The sequence below is a fragment of the Anolis carolinensis genome, chromosome 2 (genome assembly GCF_035594765.1).
Source record: "Anolis carolinensis isolate JA03-04 chromosome 2, rAnoCar3.1.pri, whole genome shotgun sequence".
Taxonomy (NCBI): Eukaryota; Metazoa; Chordata; class Lepidosauria; order Squamata; family Dactyloidae; genus Anolis; species Anolis carolinensis.
In genome coordinates, this window is record NC_085842.1 from 104,981,995 (window position 1) to 105,004,701 (window position 22,707).

Below are 22,707 nucleotides of genomic sequence, written 5' to 3' on the forward strand. Positions count from 1 at the left end.
TAAGGAACTTTGGGAAAGCTTTTCTAAGGAACAGTTCCACAGATGAATTCTATAGTAAAGCTAACATTCCCAAGATCCTTTGGGAAGCCCACAGTCCTTTTCAATCAGATGTGATTGATGTTGTGGTTTTAGCAATGGAGTATGACTCTGGGGATCAGGGTTTGAATCCACTTTCAACCATGAAAACACACTGTTGTCCTTGGATGAGTCACACTCTCTCAACTAAAGAGGGCAAAGACAAACCCACTCTGAATGAATCTTGTATGTGATAGGTTTGCCTTAACTTGAAGGCATAGAGCAACAGAAATATTTGTCATGCCTTTATCTCCAGCAAAGGAGTGGCCAGACAGCTAATTTTTTTAGTGGCAGCTGCTTATCAAAAGAATGAAGGCTCATGTGTGTTAAAATGCAGGGAGTCTCAGGAGCCAGAAATTATTACTGACCTTATCAAAGTCATACAGAAGTTGGAGGAGAGACATATTGACAGTAATCTGGTGCAATAAAAGATAGGGCTTCTGTATCTCTGCTGTGTTTATAATTGTTAAACATTTTCCCTCAGTTTAAGGGAACAATGTAAAGTGTATGACTAATATAGAAAACTTTATCATCCGGGAATTCCCACCCACCCTTCCCTCCAAGTATATCTGAGTAGTATTGGCAGGCAGCTTTTCTGGCTCATTAGAAGGAAATCCAAATTTCAGAAGATGTTAAGCTATCTTCTATCAAGTTGAATTACTGGCCCATCAAGTTCAGTGCTGTCTGCTCTGTCTCCTGCTGGCTGGGAGAATCTGGAAGCTGTAGTGCCAAACAGCAGCCCTTTCAAGCTCAGCTCCAGATTTTCAGATAAGAGGAAGTAAAGGTCAGTGTATTCGTTGAACTCGTATTCAGACAGTAATACTGAGCATAACATTTGGTATACCTGGTTATGTTTTAGCATAAACCCTTAGGTCTGAATAAATTAGAAAGATCACTAGTTTTCAAGTTCAGTAGAACCACTGTCAGATGTCGTGCAAAAGCCAAAATAGATAGAGGGGGAAAAGATTATGTTGAGCATGATTAAAGATCCAAAGTCCAAACTCTGGAGTAATTTGTATTGGAAACTAACAAGGACAACAAAAGCCTGGACCCTCTCTTCCCTCTTTTGTTCTTATTTTGTTCCTCATCCTCATCCTGACAAAGACTTCTGCTGAACTGTAGGGTTCTTTTTTGTAGGGCGTTTTTGTTGTTAGTTGGTTAGTTTTATCACTCTTGCCAAGGAAATGAGAGAGAGTCAAAAGAAAATAATTTCCCCAAGTTCTGCTGACCACTGAAAGAGGAGATCTCGGAGGACTTGTCGCTTTTGTTTTTATGTTCAACTTAAACAAAAAGAAAGAAACATCAAACTGGCAAGTTACTGACTTTGGAGTAATTTCAAGGACATTTACTTTGCAGGAAATGATTTGTGTCTCTTAGATTTAGGTATTTGCTGGAGATTACCATTTTTCACAATATACCCACTTTTAAAAAAAAATGTGTCAGGCTGTAATCCTATTCACCCTTACTTCAGAAAAAAGTTTTTTCTGAACTCAGTGGGGCATGCCTTTGTGTAAACCTATCTGGAGGAATCGCAATCAACTTAAAAAAAACCTACATCTGAATTTGAATGTTATGTATATTCAGGGGAAATAACTCCATTTGGTATTTATTTGAAATGGATGTTCTTTAACATGTTGCCTACCAGAGTCCAAATAAGAAAGAATTAATGCTGGCTAGGGCTGTTGGGAGATGCAGTCCAGCCCGTCTGTACAGTGGCTGGGTGCATCACACTTGTACATTGATGGGATTTCTAGTATGCCACTGGGATGAGTTAATACAAGTACTTCGTTAAATTAATACTCAAGGTAGGGATCCAAGTCTATTAGGAAACAGGTTTCAGAATATTTTACGGGTGGCATCCTGGGAGTTGTCGTTCAAAGGGTCATTTTCCCCAAGCTCGATCTGGAAGAGAGGCAGGAATACTAGCCCTGCCATTTGGCAAAGGGAGGCACCAACCACATTTTCGGGAGATGTGAAAGGGCACTCAATAGCGAATAATTAGTTGAATATGAATGCTGAAAACGGGGCCTAGTGGTTTGAGTTTGGATTCAGAAAGACAGGTGTTCAAATCACCCACTTGGCCCATGGGAACTCACTGGGCGGCCTTAGGTGAATCACACCATCTCAGCCCCTGAGGAAAGTATGAGCAAATCCCCTAAGGACAGACTCGGGGATAGACTCTCCTAAGGCCAAGAACAACTTGAAGGCACACAATAACAATTCTGTCCTTTCAAGTGTGAAGGGGAAAGGCAAGACTGAAGGGGGGATTTTAAGCCACTTGATCCAAAATAGAAACTTAGCAAGTTTAGAATCCTGAGCATCTCAACTTGTCTGCAGGAAAGTATCTACCAACTCAAAATCGGCCTTTCCTCTTAAAGGAAATACAGTAGTGCTGGAAAGAAGAAGAGCAAGAATAACAGCGACCCGGGACTTTCCCCTTGAAGCCAAGAAAGTTTCGAACCAGCATTTCCTTTTGCTTTTGCAAATTAAAGTGAATAAGAACTTATGAGGTGCGCTCCTTGCCCCGCGGTTTGATTTGCGGAAGGAAGAGCAGCAAAGCCCTGTGTCCAGAGCAGCCGAGAGGCGAGGAGAGGAAGCATCCTGGCTCGGGTCAAAAGCATGCGCGTTTTCCTCGCCTCAGAGGAAGGCAAGGCAAATGCAAACCCCCTCTGAACAAATCTCGCCAAGAAACCCCCACTGGTTCGTGTTAGGGTCGTCATAAACAGGAAAGAATTGAAGGCACACAACAACAACAACAACAACAACAACAACAACAACAACAACAACAACAACAACAACAACAACAACAACAACAGCAGCAGCAGCAGCAGCAAATCCAATTGGCTGTGAATAGCTACTTCCCGGTAAGGAACTTCCGGTTTACACCCTAAACCCTGCCGGAGCCATTCCAAAGAACTGCTTTCTCTTCCAAATGCCACAGAAGAGTTTCCTCGAGGGATGTGAACATGAACTATTTGATCAGAATGGTCAGACCCCAGCTAACAACCACCTCTTCCTTCCAGTCAGTTGTCGTACTTCTTTATGATTCCATTTTAATTGTAGCCTGTGGAATTCTGGGATGTGTAGTTGGTGAGGCACTAGAGCTCTCTGGTTGGGAATTCTAATTACCCCACAAAACTACGAATCCCAGGGTTCCATAGGATAGAGCCATGGCAGTTAATATGATATAAACTGCAATCATTTAAGGCTGCTCCAAGACCAAGATGATGTATGTAGGCTTCATTTCAGAAGCAGAAACTGGCAAACTTGCCTCTGAATATGCCTTGCCTAAGAAAGCCCTATGAAATCTCTGAGGTCGCCATATTTCACTTTAAAGGCACGTACACACACAATTTAACTGTTGTTTTCTTCAGTTCGTTGCTTAGTACTGCTAGCCTTTAGGGTTTTTTGGAGTGCCTAGTTTCTCTTCCATGCGGAGAGAAAAACAGGGTATAAATAAACAAAATAAACATATGTGTTGTCAAAGGCTTTCAGGACTAGCTAACCCCTCCCAACAAAGGATTCTCCCAGGCAGGAAGAAGTCAGACGTTGAAGCTGCAAGGCCATTCAATGCTAATCAAGCTGACCAAATGCGCCGTTCACAATTGCCTCAAGCAGACAAGAGTTCTTTCTCCCACCCCGGACCTTCCACAGGTATATAAACCACACTTGTCTCGTTTTCCAACAGACCTCACAACCTCTGAGGATGTCTGACATAGATGTGGGCGAAACGTCAGGAGAGAATGCTTCTGGAAAATGGCCATACAGCCCGAAAACTCACATCAACCCATAACAACAACAACAACAACAACAGAATTTGAGAGAGACCTGTCTGTTTTGTGCTGGGCTGAATTTGATGGTTTATTCTCTGAGGGAGCTGAGTACCTGTAGATCTAATCTCTAAGTAGTTTGGGCTCAAGGGTCTTCTAAGATAGACCTTCATCGTTCCTCTAATACGAGTAGTCGTGTCATTTCTTGGTTCATGTCAAAAGTCGGGTTTGTGATGTTTGTGGGGATCCTCTAAAACGAGTAGTCGTGTCATTTCTTGGTTCATGTTGGTTTTAATGTTTGTGGGGAGGGAGGCTTCCTGCTATTTATGTTCCGGACTTTGGAGCCCCATGGAGACTTCTCCCCACTCCCTTCGGGGAAATTGAGATGTTCAGGATTTAGGGTCGTTTTTTTGAGACAGGCTATTATAGGAATCCAGCAAAGGACGAACAAGCATTGTGGGTCCCGACTTCCTCATCCCACCGACCAGGAAGGTTGCCTTCAACAAGTTTGAGTTCTGTTGTTGATGTTTTAAAAGGTGCTTTTAGGATGTTTTTAAGGTGTTTTTAAAGATGTTTTTAAGATGTTCTTTAAATTGTTGATTTTAGCTGGTTCTTGTAAGCCGCTCCGAGCCCTAGGGGAGTGGCGGCATATAAGTTTGAAAAATAAATAAATAAATAAATAAACAAACAACCTCGGACTGTTCAGACAATGACAAAATACCCGTGACATCCCTCGGGATGATTCGCCCTGACGCCAGTTTTGGGGCCCGCCCTGGGGGATGTTGACTGTAGAAAGGTTGCTTGACCGAAACTGGAGTCACCCACTGGGCCCGCTCATTTTATGTTGGAAAACTCCACAGGATGGAGAGGAATCGCCCCAGTTGGGCTTCCTTGTCTCTGAAATCAGCATAGGCAAATATTTTGCCGCTTTTAAAGTCCAGAGGTCGCGGGTTTGAAACTGAAGGGAGAGGGGAGGAAAGATACCACGGGACTGGGAGAAGAGAGAGAAAACCACAGAGAAGAGTCTTTGGAGACCACCTCCACCCCCATGGGTGTGGGGGGCAGCTCTGTCCGCAGAAATCCGTCTGGTCTGAGGAAGCGGGCAGGAGATGGGGAGTTGGGAACGCGTTTGTGTAACGCGTTACCCACCCACTCCTCCTCCTCTCGTTGTATTGAAGTGGGGGTCGAAGGATGGTGGCACTTGAAATGTATTTGTACTTGGGTGAGCTCCCGTCTGTCAGCTCCAGCTCCCCACTCCGGCGTCCCTTGGGAAACGTCCTTGCAAATGGCCTATTCTCTCACACCAGAAGCGACTTGCAGTTTCTCAAATCGCTCCTGACACAAAAAAACACCCCTCCCAATTGAGACCCTGGCTCAATCCCACGTTCTCCATTGAAACGCTTAGATCCTGTTGGTTTAAGGGTGTGAACCCCAGAACCTTGGTTCGGTGGGTGTTTGAGCCCCACCTCAAACAAAGTGAGGGGAGGCTGAGTTTCTTCAATGCCCCATGATTCAGGGTGAGGCTACACCAGGCACGGGCAAACTTAAGTGGCTGAGGGGCGAAAGGAAGGGTCCTGAGGCTGTTAGGAATTGTGGAAACTGAAGTACAAAACACCTGGAGGGCCCAGGTTTGCCCATGCCTGGTCTACACTGTAGAATTAATGCAGTTTGACTCCACTTGAACTACCATAGTTCAGTGCTAGGATGACCCGAAAGTTATTTGCTCTGGAGTCCCTTGAGAGAAAAGTCAACCTGTCCACTCTCTGGTCCCTCATTCCACACATTTATGGGGGAGAGAGAAACCAGAGCCAGTCCAAGGAGTGCGAAGTATCGTGTGCTTAAGGAGTTGGCCAAACCGAAACTGTCTTGTCTTTTTGGGGGGATGGGCGTCTCTTCTCCTTTGGAAACATCTCTGGAATATGAAATCCACCCCACCCCAGCCTCCAAAGGGGCAGCTTTGAGGCGCTCTCTCTGCCCATGGATTTAAGCCAAGGCTGAATCTTGGGGAGGGACAAAAGAGTCTAGACCAGTCAGGCACCCGAAATTCTCAGGGTGGTCCGGGAGAAGGCCTTACATGTATTATTTAAACTGTTATGTTTATTCATATCATGATCTGATCACCATGCTCAGTATGTCCCATATGCATGGGGGTATTGGGATAACGATACAAAAGGTTTGCTAGGGTAAACCCTCTCCTGCTCAGACTCAGCCCCCCCCCCCCAACCAAAATCCCAGCCCCTCCCGAAACAAAATCCTGGCTACGGGCCTGAGACCAGTGGTTCTCAACCTGTGGGTCCCCAGGTGTTTTGGCCTACAGCTCCCAGAAATCACAGCCAGTTTACCGGCTGTTAGGTTTCTGGGAGTTGAAGGCCAAAACATCTGGGGACCCATAGGTTGAGAACCACTGGTCTAGACTCAAGGGCTGTCTAGTTCAGCCCCTGCTAGTGCAGGAATCCACAGCAAAAGCACCCCTGAGAGGTGGATCCAGGGACACCCAACCTCTGTTGAAAGGCCTCCAGAACAGGAGAGTCCACCATCTTCTAAGGCAGTTTATTTCATTGTCATAGTTCTTCCAGTAAAGAGGTCCTCATATTGGGTCGGAATATCTTTTCTTCTTACTGGGAGACATTAAATGCCCTAGCATCTGTAGCAGCAGAAAACAAGCTTGCTTTTCCTTCGAGATCTCCTAAATTAAGATCAGGGACAGACCATCAGATCCTGGGGAACTGCAACACCCTCCAGACCTTGCCAATAAACCCAAGGGTAAGGAATGCTGGAAGCTGCAGCTCAACCAGATCTGGAGGGATGCATGATTTCCCATCCTTGCTTCAGAAACAAGGAAAACTTAGCCAGATGTAGCGATCACAGTACCTTCCAAACATAGAGCCTGGAAAGATGTCACAGGACGCATCTACATTGTAGAACGAATACAGTTTGAAACCGCTTTAACTTTCTTGGCTCAATGTTCTGGAATCCTGGGATTTGTAGTTTGGTGAAGCCGCAGCATTCCTTGGCAGAGAAGGTTAAAGTCCATGTGAAACTACAATTCCTATGATTCTATAGCATTGAGATAAAGCTGTTAAAGTGGTGTCAAACCGCGTTAATTCCACAGTGTAGCTGCACCCATATTTGGATTCTAGCTTCAAAATCTGGAAAGGTTTTCTGGAGTGGGTCATTCCAAAGAAGCAACGTTCCCAGGGTCTGAACGGGAGTATTCTCTTCCTGGAATCTTTCAAACTTTCACCTTAGGCCTATTTTAGCCTGGTCTTGGGACACAGGCTGGTTTTCCAAAACAAAAGAAAAATAAAATAAAACCTTTTGTGTTGGAAGGAGTCTTCCTGGTTGGTTTCTGATGGAGAAGTTTCCCGGGCAAGGAGCCCAGGTTTGGCATTGAACTTGGCACTACTGGTAAAACTAGCTGGAAATAAATTTAGTTCCCGTTGAAATGAATGAGAAGAGACACCTGGGCTCAAGATTTTATTCTTTCTCTTCCATTTCACCGAAGTCTGAGAGTTGCCTGACTTCGACCTAAGGTGCATCTACACTGTAGAATGGAGGTAGTTTAACACCACTTTAACTGCCATGGCTCAATGTTACAAAATCGTGGAAGTTGTAGTTTTACAAGGTATTTCACCTTCTCTGCCAAAGAGTGCCGGTGCCTCAGCAAACTGCACATCCCAGGATCTCATAACATTGAGCCAAGGCAGTAAAAGTGGTATCAAGATGCGTTAATTGGGCAGTGTAGATGCACCCATTGTTGGAGGGACGGCAAGAAATGGGGATATGCCCCACAACCTGGTAAGGGGGTGAAGGGAGACAATCTGCTTTAAGGAAGAAATGGAAACTTGTTTTGATTCCGATCCTAATTGTGTTTTCCCCTTAAATATACAGTGAAGGAATTCCTTTCCAAACGCCTATTCTGTCGGAAAAAGAAGAGCAATGCCAAATAACTTTATTGTCAATATTTATTATGTAATGCCTATCCTAATCCAATAAAGATGTCTTAGAAACGAGGCCTGGAGAGCAGATTTCAAGGCCTGGTCGAGAGAGAGAACACTTGGGCCTAGGATGCATCTCCCCTGCAGAAGGAACGCAGTCTGATGGCCCTTTAGCTGCTATGGCTCAGTGTTACATAATCCTGGGAGTTGTAGTTTTACAAAGCACTTCCCCTTCTCTGCCCAAGAGTCTGATGCCTCGCCAAACTGCAAATCCCATGATTCGATTGCATTGAGCCATGCCAGTTTAAGTGGCATCAAACTGCATTGATTCCACAGTGTAGATGCACTCCAAGAGACACCCAAACAAATATGCAAACATCCCAGGTTCATCCCAGAAGCGAGGTGAGAGCAATCCCTTTTCCAAGACGAAGGTGGAATGTAATACCCGCCAAGGCTGAGAGTTATTTATACCGCCACGTGAAGGAACTATAAATAAGAGCTTCTATGAGTTGCCCGCTGGTTTATGGGCACCGCCGAAGCCCCTCGTAATGACACGCATTATTATATTTTGATACAGCCGAGAGATTAGGGATTAAAACACAAGGCATCAGGCCCTGAGATTTAAAAAAAAATCCACAGAAAACGTGGTTTCCAGTGTATCTGGAATGGTTGTCTATACTGTATGAGGCAAAAGACTTCACTTTCTAATTTAAGACAAGTTCCTAAAGCAATCCAAGTTTAGGGAAGATCTTTCAGCGACCAGGGATGATAATTCCACGGTGTCACCACTACAGTTTCAGCCGCCCTCAGAAAAAGTTGGGATTTGAACACACAAGCACTTGGGGAGCGCCTACAGGGTTGAATGGATGCAGTTTGGCACCGCTTTCAACTGCCATGGCTCGATGTTATGGAATCCTAAGAGCTGTAGTTTTATGTGTTGTCGAAGGCTTTCATGGCCGGAATCACTGAGTTGCTGTGAGTTTTCCGAGCTGTATGGCCATGTTCCAGAAGCATTCTCTCCTGACGTTTCGCCTGCATCTAAGACAGGCATCCTCAGAGGTTGTGAGGTCTGTTGGAAATTAAGCAAGTGGGGTTTCTATATATATATGGAATGTTCCGGGTGGGAGAAAGAACTCTTGCCCAGGCATTATGGTTGGTTAATCTGCTTCACTATATTCTTCTGTCTCCTAATGGCTTTATAATTTTGTATTGTCCTGTTTGTTTCTTATTAGTATAGGTCCATTTTGGGGACTCATCTTATACATTATCCTAATATTATTAGGATTATTAGTGCTTGATTAGCACTGAATAGCCTTTCAGCTTCAAGGTCTGACTGCTTGCTTCCTGGAGGAATCCTTTGTTGGGAGGTGTTAGCTGGTCCTAATTGATTTATGTCTGGAATTCCCCTATTTCCAGAGTGGCGTTCTTTATTTACTGTCTTGCAGTAAGCAGCCAGACCTTGGAGCTGAAATGCTATTCAATACTAATCAAGGTGACCAATTGAAACATTCACACCTGCCTCAAACAGACAATTTTTTTCTCCCACCCTGAACATTCCACAGATATATAAACCCAACTTAACGAGTTTCCAATATACCTCACAACCTCTGAGAATGCCTGCCATGAATGCAGGCGAAACGTTAGGAAATAATGCTTCTGGAACATGGCCACACAGCCCGGAAAACTCACAGCAACCCAAATGTAGGTTTTTTAAAACCTTTTCTGCCAAGGAGGGCTGGTGCCTCTCCAAACTACAACTCACCCCCCCCCCCCCACACACACACACACACACAGGATATCAAGGCAGGGAACCCACAATATTTGCTTTGAACTAGATTATCCGAGTCCACACTGCCATATCATCCAGTTCAATGTGGATTTTATACCGCTGTGTGGAAGGGGCCTCAGAGGATCTTCCAAGAAGTCCCTCTTCTGTTTTTTTCTCTCCCCACTTCCAAGGCTACTAGACAAGTTGCTTTCAAGGCTATATTTCAGGCAGAAAATAAAACAACCTGAGAACTTTCCTACAGTCACCGTTTCCACGGCATCATAAATTCATTCAGCGCCGGCGCAGAGGGTGTGCGAGAGGGGGAGGTTTGTTTTTTCCTGAAAGAGAAAAGTGCGAGGCCAGAAAAAGTGCGAGTGTCACCCTTTTAAGTCCTGTCGAGTTTCATTTGCTCTTCTGCCCCAAACCTAGGGAAACTGGTAGGATTGTGGCTAAGACATGGAGGGATTGTGGGGCTTGGGGTGCACGTTTGAAATACGATTCCTGCCCTTTAAAATAAAAGACTTCAGGAAGCGGAGAGAAAAAAACATATTTCAATGTTGATTTTGATCCTTTACTATGGACTCTTAAAGACTTTTTCTGCAGGGTGAATTAAAAAGTATAGCATAATGCAGGAGGGTGCATTCTATCCAGAAGCCTCACTGCTTTTAGGAAAATATAGTCTACCAGCTTCAGTTCCCTTCCCACAGAGGCTGGATCAACATTGCATATAATCCAGATTACCAAAGCAGATCATCCACATTATCTGCTTTGAATTGGGTTATGTGTCTACTCTGCACTGCCATATAATCCAGCTTAAAGCAGATAATGTGGATTTTATATGGCAACCAGAAAAATCCCAGCGTGCATCCACAATTTTGAATGAATGCAATTTGACACCACTTTCACTACCATGGAATCCTGGGAGTTGTAGTTTCACAACGTCTTTAGCTATCTCTGCCAATGGGTGGTGGCACCTCACCAAACTACAACTCCCAGGATTCCATAGCATTGGACCATGGCAGTTAAAGTTGTGTCAAACTGTACGCATTCTACAGTGTAGACATGCACCCATGGCCAAAAGCCCAACTTCCCTGGCACCTGTGGGCACAGTCCGATATTAGTTCAAAATAGGGCTCTGTTTAGACTGTGTTTAGGGTCATAATCTTGATGTTTTCAACCTTTTTTATTCCAAGGTCACGTACGCCGATCCTATGCATGTTTGCTGGCAGTTTAAGCCCTCTCCTATCCGGGTAGCTTCATCCACAGGTAAGTTGAGTTGTTGCTGTCCTTCAAGTCAACTCTTATAGTCACTCTTATAGTGGCCGAGTATTCGGAACGGGTTGCCATTGCTTTCCTTAAGAAGGAGAGAGAGTGTGACTTTCCAAGTGGCTTTCCATGGCTGAGAGGGAATTGAACGCTATTCTGCAGGACTCTCAAAAGTCAGAGGGTGCATCTACACCAGGCATGGGCAAACTTGGGCCCTCTGGGTATTTTGGACTTTAACTCCCACCATTCCTAACAGCCTCAGGCCCCTTCCTTTTCCGCTTAAGTGGCTGAGGGGAAAAAGGAAGGGGCCTGAGGCTGTTAGAAATGGTGGGAGCTGAAGTCCAAAACACCCAGAGGGCCCAAGTTTGCCCATGCCTGATCTACACTGTAGAATGAATACAGCATGACACCACTTTAACTTGCATGGCTCAATGCTATGGAATCTTAGGAGTTGGCTTTGACATGGTTTTAGACCTCTCTGCCAAGGAGGGCTGGTGCCTCACCAAACTACAAATCTAAGGATTCCATAGCATCCAGCCTTGGCAACTGAGGTGGTACCAAACTGCATTCATTTTCCGTGTAGATACTTCTCCAAAGTATTTCTTTGCCTTTGCCATAGTCACCTCATGGCAGTTATGACATATTTTAAGTGAACACATATGATAGCCATTTTAATGTATTTTAATTGACTTACAGGATATATGTTTTAATGTTAATTCATATTACTAGTGTTATCATGCCTATTGGATTATTTATACTGTTTTAATTCTTTTGCTATAACTTTACCGTTATTATTGTATATTACTTTGGTTTTTGAGGTGTCTGTATTATTTTGGGCATTGAATATTTGTCTTTTTTCTGTGTGTAAACTTCCTTGAATCCCTTTTGGGAGATAGGGAGGTTTAGAAATGAAGTTTTATTATTATTGGGGTGCTGTGAGTTTTCCAGGCTGTATGGCTATGTTCCAGAAGCATTATTTCCTGACATTTCGCCCACATCTATGGCAGGCATCCTTCGAGGTTGTAAGGAATATTGGAAACTAGGCAAGAGAGGTTTATATATCTTTGGAAGGTCCAGGGTGGAAAAAAGAATTCTTGTTTGTTGGAGGCAAGGGTAAATGTTGTAATTAATCATCTTGATTAGCATTTGATGGCCTTGCAGCTTCCAGGCCTGACTGCTTCTTGCCTGGGGGAATCTTTTGTTAGGAGGTGTTAGCTGGCCCTGATTGATTCATGTCTGGAATTTCCCTGCTTTCAGAGTGTTCTTTGTTTACTGTCCTGATTTTAATACTGGTAGCCAGTTTTTGTTCATTTTGATGGTTTCCTTCTATCGGTTGAAATTGTGCACATGCTTGTGGATTTCAATGGCTTCTCTGTGTAGCCTGACATGGTAGTTATTAGAGTGGTCCAGAATTTCTGTGTTCGCAAATATTATGCTGTGTCCAGGTTGGTTCATCAAGTGTTCTGCTATGGTTGAAATCCACAAGCAAACACTCTGGAAACAGGGGAATTCCAAACATGAAACAATCAGGGCCAGCTAACACCTCCCAGCAAAGGATTGCTAATCAAGGTGATTAATTGCAGCATTCACACTTGCCTCCAACAGACAAGAGTTCTTTCTTCCACCCTGGACCTTCCATAGATATATAAACCTCCCTTGCCTAATTTCCAATATACCTCACAACCTCTGAGGGTTTTGTGTGTGTGTGTCAAGAGCGACTTGAGAAACTGCAAGTCGCTTCTGGTGTGGATATTTTTTACCATCCTTGTGGGAGGCTTCTCTCATGTCCACCGTATGGAGCTGGAGCTGATAGAGGGAGCTTTTCTGCGCTCTCCTCGGGTTGGATTCGAAGGGGCAACCTTCAGATTAGCAACCCAACCTTCAAGTCATCAGTCCTGCCGGCACATGGGTTTAACCCACTACGCCACCGGAGGCTCCACCTCTAAGGATGCCTGACATAGATGTGGGCGAAACGTCAGGAGAGAATGCTACAAGAGCATGGCCATATAGCCCGGAAAACTCGCAGAAACCCAGGGATTCTAGCCATGAAAGCCTTGGACAACACAATGAACATTAACATCATCATCAAGGTGGCACCTTAAATGCGTCCATTATGAGGGTACTAAACTTGTACTAAACCGAAGTAAACCTGTCCCAAGAATGGGTAGACTTCAGAACCCTTCACCCCTCCCCTCGTTTGGATGATGTCAATGGGAATAGACCTTGGACTGCTCCATAAATTCTGGAAGCGGTGGAAGGAGGGAGGGAGGGAGGGAGAGAGAGAGAGAGAGAGAGAGGAGAGAAAGCAGCCTCCTGATTGGCTAAGACTCCCCTGGGCGAGGAGAGCCGACGTTCCAAGAGGGTGGATTCTTCTTGAAAGGCAAAGCAGCAGCCAGAGGGGAGGAGGCACTAGGGGGCGGGTGGGTGGGGGAAGAAGGGAGAAAAAGGGAGGAAAGGCGCGCCTGGGGTGAGGGGGGGGGGGGTTGAGAGAGGGCGCGCTGTCTCTTTAAGAAGGGCGCCGCCGAGACAGGCAGCCTCCGGCTGGGGAGCTTGTCGGGAGCGCGCGAGGAGGGCTGGCTGGCTGGACGGACGTGTGAGGAGGAGGAGGAGGAAAAAGAGGAAGGCTTTGAACCCTGGGCAGGGCGGAGCCTCGCCTCCACTTCCAGGCGCCCCTTCCAGAGCAGGTCACTCCGAGATCCCTCGCTCCACACCAGCCGCCTCACCCCCTTTCCCCCCATTCCTCTCTCTCCCTTGAGCTGCTCTCACTTCGGCTTGAGTATTCTTTTTCCCCTTCTACAGTAGAAGTGCGAAGGGGGAAAAAAACCTCTGTTTTCCCCGCACATGCAGCCGCGGAGCCCTTGGCGGTGCCCCTTCTCGCGTCCCCTTATTCCGAGGGGATTGGAATCTCTTAATACATAAGAAACCATAGCTTTTGTATAAATAGAGAGAGACGAATATTGAAACCAAGCAGACTTCTCGATGGAATAATCCTCCTCGCCCTGTGTGTGTACTATATACATATATCTTTTCCTCTGCACGTCCCCAGAAGCAAACGACGGCTGAGCGCCTCCCTCCTCCTCCTCCTCCTCCTCCTGCTGCCTCTGCTCCTTCTTCTCCTCGCCATGGATTCCTTCAAAGCGGGGATGAGTTTGGAGAGGCTTCCGGACGGTTTGAGACCTCCGCAGACTTCTTCCCACGACATGGCTTCCAGCTTCCATTTGCAGCGCGCTTCCGAAGCCAGGGAACCGCTGGAGAATTCGGCTAGCGAGTCCTCGGACACCGAAGTCCCAGGTAAAAAACCGGCACTCCTCCGTGTTGTTCTGGCGGTGGTGGTTGTTGTTGTTGTTGTTGACGTAATGTAGGCAAGGGGGGGAGGGATTCCCTCGCAGGGAAAGATTTGTCAGATAAGTTTGTACTCGAAAATATAATGAGATCGGATTAGGGTGGAAGAATGCCACTGAATTCATTACCTTCCGAATGGGCGAAGGCGCCCTGGAGAGATTAAGGCTGGAGCTGTATTGCCATGTAAATAATGCAGTTTCGGAATGCAGATTAACTGCACTGAACTGCATTATTATATGAGTCCACACTGCCATATAATCCAGCTCAATGAATCACTATGCATTCCGAAACTGCATTATATGGCGGTATAAACCCAGGCGTAAATTGCAATCGTATCCTGACTTTCGTGGGAATAAACCGCATTGAAAATTATAGATCTTCCTTCTGAATGGGGCCAAAACTCTTTCTTCCGTGCATATTATATCCAGTACACTCAGAACCCTCCTATGCAGCCATATAACCCAGAATATCAAGGCACAAAATCCCACAATATCTGTTTTGAACTGGGTTAGCTGAGTCCATACTGCCATATATTCCAGTTCAAAGCAGATAATGTGGGATTTTATTCGGCTGTGTGGAAGGGGCCTCAGTGTCAACCTGGGAAGCTGAGTGTTGTCAACACAGAGACACACACAAGACCTGCATCTATCTACATATATTCAGATTGAGGTTTTGAAATGCTGCAGTGTAGACACATATATCTGTTTTGAACTGGGTTAGCTGAGTCCATACTGCCATATATTCCAGTTCAAAGCAGATAATGTGGGATTTTATTCGGCTGTGTGGAAGGGGCCTCAGTGTCAACCTGGGAAGCTGAGTGTTGTCAACACAGAGACACACACAAGACCTGCATCTATCTACATATATTCAGATTGAGGTTTTGAAACGCTGCAGTGTAGACACATATAAAGCTGTTCGATGTATGGGTTGCTGTGTTTTCCGAGCTGTATGCCCATGTTCCAGAATAATTCTCTCCTGATGTTTCACCTACATCTATGGCAGGCATCCTCAGTGGTTGTTGGGGTCTGTTGGAAACTAGGCAAGAGGGATTCATATATCCGTGGAAGGTCCAGGATGGGAGAAAGAACTCTTGTCTACTTGAGACCAGCTAACACCTCCTAACAAAGGGTTCTCCCAGGCAGTAAGCAGTCAGTTCTTGAAGCTGCAAGTGCATTCAATGCTAATCAAGGTGGCCAATTGCAGCAGGCACACTTGCCTCAAACAGACAAGCGTTCTTTCTCCCTCCCTGGACCTTCCACAGATATATAAACCCCACTTGACTGGTTTCCAACAGACCTCACAACCTCTGAGGATGCCTGCCGTAGATGTGGACGAAACGTCAGGAGAGAATGCTTCTGGAACATGGCCATACAGCCCGGAAAACTCACAGCAACCCAGTGATTCCGGCCATGAAATCGTTCGACAGCACAGTTCAATATATTTCACACAATATTATTTGGGATTACACTGACAATATAATGTCTTTCACAGTGCATTATTTGACAGTGTAGATCCAGCCTGAGCAGCATACATGTGAAAAGGTTTATTTTTAAAAAATGCAGCAGGAATTATGTGAGAGAGGGAAAGAAAGCTGAGGCAGGAGCCGAGTTTCCAGGCCTTTCTGTGCCGTCCCATAAGGCAGCGCATTGCACAGAAACCGACTCCGTACGAAATGTTTCCATACAAGAAAAGAAGCCTCCTCTTTTGAAAAGACAACCAAGGGATCGAGAAGTGTTGATTCTCCAAATGCAGGGAAGGCTTTTGTTGACCATAAGACCGAGTCCAAAGTCCTTGTTGTGGCCAGACCCTCCTGAGGCGCAAAAATGTTGATGCGAGACGTGTATCCGATGCGGATTCGCTCAGCCATAGATCCCCACCGAGCTCAATGGCGCTTGCTCACAGGCAGAACTGCGTTGCAGGCAGAAACTTCGATGCCTTACAACGGCCATTTCTTGGAGGCCTTTAGGGACTTTGGAGGTGGCAATCCCTGCTGCCTGCCCGCCTGGATCGAAGCCGGAGAGCTCCTCCTCTCAGGGAGAAGAAGTTCCCTTCCTTTTCAGACTCAAAACCCAGAGACAGAGGCCGACGCTCAGCAGCAACCCTTGGGTGGGAGTATCCTTCTGCTCACTCCCAGAGGGAAAGCCAGGGGGAAATGGACCTCCTGAGATTAAAGTCATTGCATTTCTTCCTCCCAAACCGGTCTAGTTTTTGGGATGGCGACCCCATAGTTGTCCTCTTGGGTTTATTTTCACTAGGAAGGCATAGCCCTGGACATGCTAGAGGCAGCTTGCATCTGAACGCGGTTTCTCGTCCCAACGAGTTAGGCAGGGAAACGGCCATAGGGCTGTGCTTTTCCAGGAAAATTGTGCCGCGGGTTTGAGTCTAGGCCCCTCTTGGGTTCCTTTAGCACCATCCTAATAGACTCTTACCTGGGAGTAAGCCCCGCTATCATCTACAGGACTGGCATCTGAGTAGACGTGCAATAAGATGACAGTTTTGAAGCATTTGACTCTATCTCCAAAACCTCTCATTGCCAAAATGACTTAAATGTGTTGTCTTCATGGCCGAAATCACTGGGTTGCTGTGAGTTTTCCGGGCTGTATGGCCATGTTCCAGGAGCATTCTCTCCTGACCTTTTGCCCACATCTATGGCAGGCATCCTCAGAGGTTGTGAGGTCTGTTGGAAACTATGCAAGTGGGGTTTATATATCTGTGGAAAGTCCAAGGTGTCTGTTCACAAGAGTGAGAAAACCAAGTGAGTGTGAGGCTGGATCCAGACTGCCATATAATCCAGTCTGTTTGAGTCTATATTGCCATAGAATCCAGTTCAAAGCAGATAATCTGGATTGTATATGGCTGTGTTGATGGAGCCTGAGACAGAGAGATGGAAAATGCGCATAGATTAAGTATAAAGAGAGAGAGAGGGAGAGGGAGAGAGAGAACGATTATTTATCTATATACCAATCCAACCATATCATATCATGAGCCAAGGGGCTGGTTAATATCTGCCGAAGATTGTGTATCGAAAGCAGGTCTGTGGTATTAGCTCAGTAGAGGGAAAGTTCAGCTCCGCAATAGTCTCTCAGTCTAAATTAAGCAAACCTGGCTCCGGTAGTAAAGCCAGAGAGCCTGGAAATCCCTTCTTTGGAATCGGAGGAGGGGGAGTCTTGGGGAACCTTCCACATAGACACATGCACACATCTGCGCGGATTTCGGCCCCAGCACCTGAATGCAAGCGCCTGAAAGCCTCCTGGACGTGACCGGGCCTGTGCTGCGTGGCGAAGGAGGAGGCCTGTGGGGGGAAAGGGGGTCGCGGCGCCCCCGACCGCCGCCCGTTCTTGCCCTGCTCTCCCACGGCAGGCACCAAGTCCCTTTCCTTCCGTGGGAGTGGAAAATGTCCAAAGTCGACGCGGGGTCCTGCTTTGAAACTGCACGAGAGGCCCTGATGGAGGAGGCGGGCAGGCCTTGAAGGAAAGAAAGGGAGAAAGGCAGGCGAAGCGAAGAGCTCAGTCCTCTCGTCTGGGGGAAGGAAAGTGGTGCCGAGGAGGCCACCGCGTGTGTGTGTGTGTGTGTGTGTGTGTGTATGTGTGTAGTACGTAAAGAATGGTTTTTCTCTGCGTGTATAGAAAGAAGCACATATAAGGCCCCTTCCACACAGCTGAATAAAATCCCACATTATCTGCTTTGAACTGCGATATATGGCAGTGCGGACTCGGATAACCCAGTTCAAAGTAGATATTGTGGGATTTTCTGCCTTGATATTCTGGGTTATATGGCTGTGTGGAAGGGCCCTAAGAGTGCGTTTCTGTTTGTTTGTTTGCTTGTTTGTATATATGTGTGTATATACACATATACACACACATATACAAACAGAAACGCACTCTTATATGTGCTTCTTCCTATACACGCAGAAAAATATACTCCTTGCATATTATATACACATATATACATAACATACACTATACATTTGTGGTTTTTCCTATACACACAGAGAAATATATTTTACATATTATATATACACAAATATATATACAAATATACGCGCACACGCTTCTATGTTCTATGCAGACACAGGCTACACCAAACTGGCCCTAGATGTGTATTTCGTACACCGTTTTAGATGAATTTGCAGAGCCTGGTGGAGTGTTTCCAGACTGGAGCCTAAGAAACCGGGGCGGGGAAGGGGAAGTGTGAGCAAATTGCCCTCTCTCAGACCCAGAAAAAAGATGTGGCCATGTCCCCTGAACATATCTGGTCCAAAGAGCCCTGTAGTAGCGTCACAGTAGATCAGCATGAGCATGAAGGCGCAGAACATATAATATTAAACACAAACACAAAGGCGCAGAACATATATACATTAGATATAATAAACACAGACACAAACACCAATGCAAAAGAAACATACAGCTGTCTCTTTACCTATGTGTGTGGATGTAATTTGTGTATGAGTTTACATGTGCACACAGACATAGGTACAGTATATATTTACATATAATACATTCGGAATCCCTTTCTTCGGTCTTTGTGGGGAGGTGGGAGAGTTCGGCGGTCGTGCATGGATGTGTGGCTGGAAATGTCCTCTGACCATCACCAGGGAAGCAACAACTCCTTCTCTCCATTTTTGGCTCTCCCTTTCCCTTCTTCTTTTTCTCCTTGGTCTTCTTTTTAACGAGGCTGGCGCGTCCCGGCCTTGTTTGCTTTGCCAACCGCTGCCTGGAAAGCAAGCGACAGCCTGGCCACGGACCGCGGTGGGGTTTCCATTTTACCGGGTTGGCTGCCGGAGTCACTTGGGAAGGGAACAAAATAGTGTTGCCTTTGGAAGAGAAGGGAGGGTGAGAGGAGGAGGAGGAAGAGAAATAGAGCTCGTTCTTTTAGGATTTCAAGTGAAGAGACATAATATTTATCGCATGCTCAGTACAGAGCAGGCATAAGCAAACTTGGGCCGGCTTAGGTGTTTTGGACTTCAACTCCCACCATTCCTCACAGCCTCAGGGCCCTTCCTTCCGCTTAAGCGGCTGGGGGGGGGGGGGGAAGCGGCCTGAGGTTGTGAGGAATGGTGGGAGCTGAAGTCCAAAACACCTAGCCGGCCCAAATTTGCCCATGCCTGGTATATAGAGCCAGGCAATGCGGTTCAGTGCAGTTCAAACTGCATTAAACCATACAATTTCGTACAACAAGCTACATTATTTGGCAGTGTAGACCCAGTCTAAATGTTTTGTTTCTTTTTCCGGCTCCGAAGAGCATTTAGATACAAATCTAAGGGGATCAAGCTTTTCCCTGGGCCTTTAAATCAGATTTTTCACGTCCAGAAAAACAACAAAGAGACTCAGGCTTTCTCTTTCTTTGGACGTTGTTCCTCATCCAAGGAAAATTCAGCGCTTTCAGCTCTCCTTGGGTTTCGATAGCGAAGGTCTTTTAATTTTCACCAGTGGAATGAATAGGAAAAGGGATTCATTTTTTGGAGGGATCGTGGCCCTGCGGTTTGGGGATTTTTGAGCCGGCTGTTGTTCAGAGGTTTCTTTAAGCGCGGGTTCAACGCCTGGCTTGCAGAAATACGAAGGCGACAATCCGAAGCAAATTCCCTACATAAATTGACTTCTAGTAATAGTGTTAAGTCATGGGATGGAAAGAAAATCCGCTGTGGACTCCGTGGCTGAGAACCGCCAGCCCTCTATTCCATTCCTGGCATTTATTTTGGTTTTTATAATAAAACGCTATGAGAAATAAAAAGGGCGGGGACCGTCCCGTTCAAACTGAGGCCCCTTCCACACAGCTGAATAAAATCTCACATTTTCTGCTTTGAACTGGAATATGTGACAATGTGGACTCAGATAACCCAGTTCAAAGCAGATATTGTGGGATTTTCTGCCTTGATATTCTGGGATCTAGGGCTGTGTGGAAGGGCCTTCAGAGAAAGGACACAAATGGTTATTTCCAAAGATTTTCCCAGAAGGGGTTGCAAGCCTTCCGGGAAAGGGCTCTGGCTCCATCCCGATTCATCTCTTGCCTGAGGATCATTCCACAAAGCCATATAACCCAGAATATCAAGGCAGAAAATCCCACAATATCTGCTTTGAATTGGGTGATCTAAGTCCGCACTGCCATATATTCCAGTTCGAAGCAGAACATGTGGAATTTTATTCCCTGTGTGGAAGGGGCCCGGGTCCAAACCTTTCGCTGTTTGGAAACAAGACTCTCCTGGTTCACTCGCCTTCATCCCGTTAAAAATCGGGTGCAATTGCGAGGCACTCCACTGGGTTTACTTTGGAGTAAGCATACAAGGGTCGGTCTCAGGTCTGGAAGCCTACCCGGCTCAGAAAATGGACTTTGCATCTACATTGTACAATGAATACAGTCGGATCCACTTCACCCGCCCTGGCTCAGTGTTACGGAATCCTGGGGCTTGTTGGTTGAGGCACCAACCCTCTTCGGCAGAGGAGGCGAAAAAAAGGCCTTGTAAAAATACGAATCCCGGCATCCCATAGCACTGGGCCAGGGAGGATCAAGGAGCGTCAGACTTCATTCCTTCTCTTCTCGGTCAACATCCGCCCTTTGCAGGGTTGGTTTTGATATTTGTCCTGACAGGGCGATCCTATAGAAGCCGGCGTTGGGGCAAGTGTTAGGATGGATCGACATTGCCATATAAAGCAGTTTGAACTGGATTATTCGGCAGGGTAGATCCAGGGCCCTTCCACACAGCCCTATATCCCAGAATATCAAGGCAGAAAATCCCACAATATCCGCTTTGAACTGGGTTATCTGAGTCCACATTGCCACATATTCCAGTTTAAAGCAGAAAATGTGGAATTTTATTCCGCGGTGTGGAAGGGGCCTTAGCCGGATGGGGGTTTGAAGTCTTAGCGGAGGATAATCCCGTGTTTGTCTACTCCGGAGCAAACCCCAGGGAGTCAAGGATGGCTGAAGCTGCATCCACTGGCTGTATCATGTACTTCAAACTGCAATGTATGGCAAGGGATATCCAGCCTGAGTATTACTAGGTAAACTGGTGTGGGATTGTAAGTATAGGGTTGTGGGTGAAAGCCCCAGGCCTTGGAGGGGGGGAAAACTGGGTTGAAATTGCAGCCGTAAACATTACAAATAAATGTAAGGCTTTGAGGGTAATTTTTGCGTCCTAGAATATATATCTTCACCTTCCATCTATCAAATGGAAAACAATTCAAATGATACATGTATGCTGATACTAAAAGTATAGGATGAAAGGGCTGTTGTTGCCTTGTTCATCTTTAACAAATTCAGAGGAAACCCTGACTCTTGCACAGATGAGAAATCCACTGAGTGTTACACTCCCAAATCCCAAAGTCATCACTAATCATTTTTTTAATTCCACCTTTATGAAAAAGCCTCCTTCTCCGGAAATTTCACAGCCTTCCCAGCGGGGGGTATATTTTCTTTGATATTTGTTATTTTACTCTCCGCGGGAGGGCCAAATGTCCAAAGGCAACAACACAAACCTCGAGTCTGGTGACGTTGAGAAACACCCGCGACGCGGAGAGGATTTGATAATAACGTTTTGAGCCTCTTCCCCAGGGTTATTTTATATATAACAAAAGCACAATTTATTAAAATAGCAATAGCATCTCCACTAGGTAATTTTCAGACCCTTCTGCGAGGAATAAAGTCGTGAGAAATCGAGTACAGTACTAAATTTGGTTGGTTCTTGTTAAAGAAAGGCCTTGTAAAGAACGTTTTCTGCCTGGGTTGCTGTGAGTTTTCCGTGCTGTATGGCCATGTCCCAGAAGCATTCTCTCCTGCCGTTTCACCCACATCTATGGAAGGCATCCTCAGAGGTTGTGAGCTTTGTTGGAAACTAGGCAAGTGAGGTTTATATATCTGTGGAAGGTCCAGAGTGGGGGAAGGAACTCTTGCCTGTTTGAGGCAAGTGTGAATGTTGCAATTGGCCACCTTGATCAGCACTTTGATTATGAAATGGACAAAATCTGGCTTCCAGCAATAAAAACCTCTAAAATCAGGACAGTAAATAAAGAACAACACTCAAAATGCGATTTTCCTGCTTCTTGGCAGGGGGTTGGACTGAATGGCTCGGGAGGTCTCCTCCAACTCTATGATTCTATGAAAAACAGGGGGATTCCAGACAAGAAACAATCAGGGCCATCTAATCACCTCCCAACAAAAACTTCCCCCAGGCAGGAAGCAGCCAGGCTTTGAAGCTGCAAAGGCCATTCCAATCAAGGCGGTCAATTGCAAGATTCACACTTGCCTCAACCAGACAGGAGTTCTTTCTCTCACCCTGGACATTCCACAGATATATAAACCCCTCTTGTCTATTTTCCAACAGACCTCACAAGCTCTAAGGATGGCTGCCATAGATGTTGGCGAAACGTCAGGAGAGAATGCTTCTGGAACATGTCCGGAAAACTCACAGGAACCCAGTGATTCCGGCCATGAAAGCTTTCGACAACACAGTTTTTTGCCTGTTTCCCACTTTGCATAAATAAACCTGCAGAATCTAGATAGCAGCTGCAGCACCAATGAGGTGTGACTTTCGGGCCCTTCTGAGTTGAATAAA

The 22,707-nt window shown here is 45.9% G+C and overlaps 1 protein-coding gene across 2 annotated transcripts in view; it reads left to right on the forward strand.

The window, feature by feature from the left end:
• The window catches only part of pitx1 (paired like homeodomain 1), a 71,813-nt gene that overhangs the window by 33,700 nt on the left and 15,406 nt on the right, over nucleotides 1–22,707 (forward strand). For both annotated transcript variants that reach the window (XM_062970348.1, XM_062970349.1), the window contains exons 2-3: nucleotides 10,745–10,817; nucleotides 13,864–14,108. In XM_062970348.1, the coding sequence (XP_062826418.1) occupies nucleotides 13,940–14,108 (169 nt within the window). In that variant the 5' untranslated portion in view covers nucleotides 10,745–10,817; nucleotides 13,864–13,939. The remainder of the gene's footprint in view (nucleotides 1–10,744; nucleotides 10,818–13,863; nucleotides 14,109–22,707) is intronic.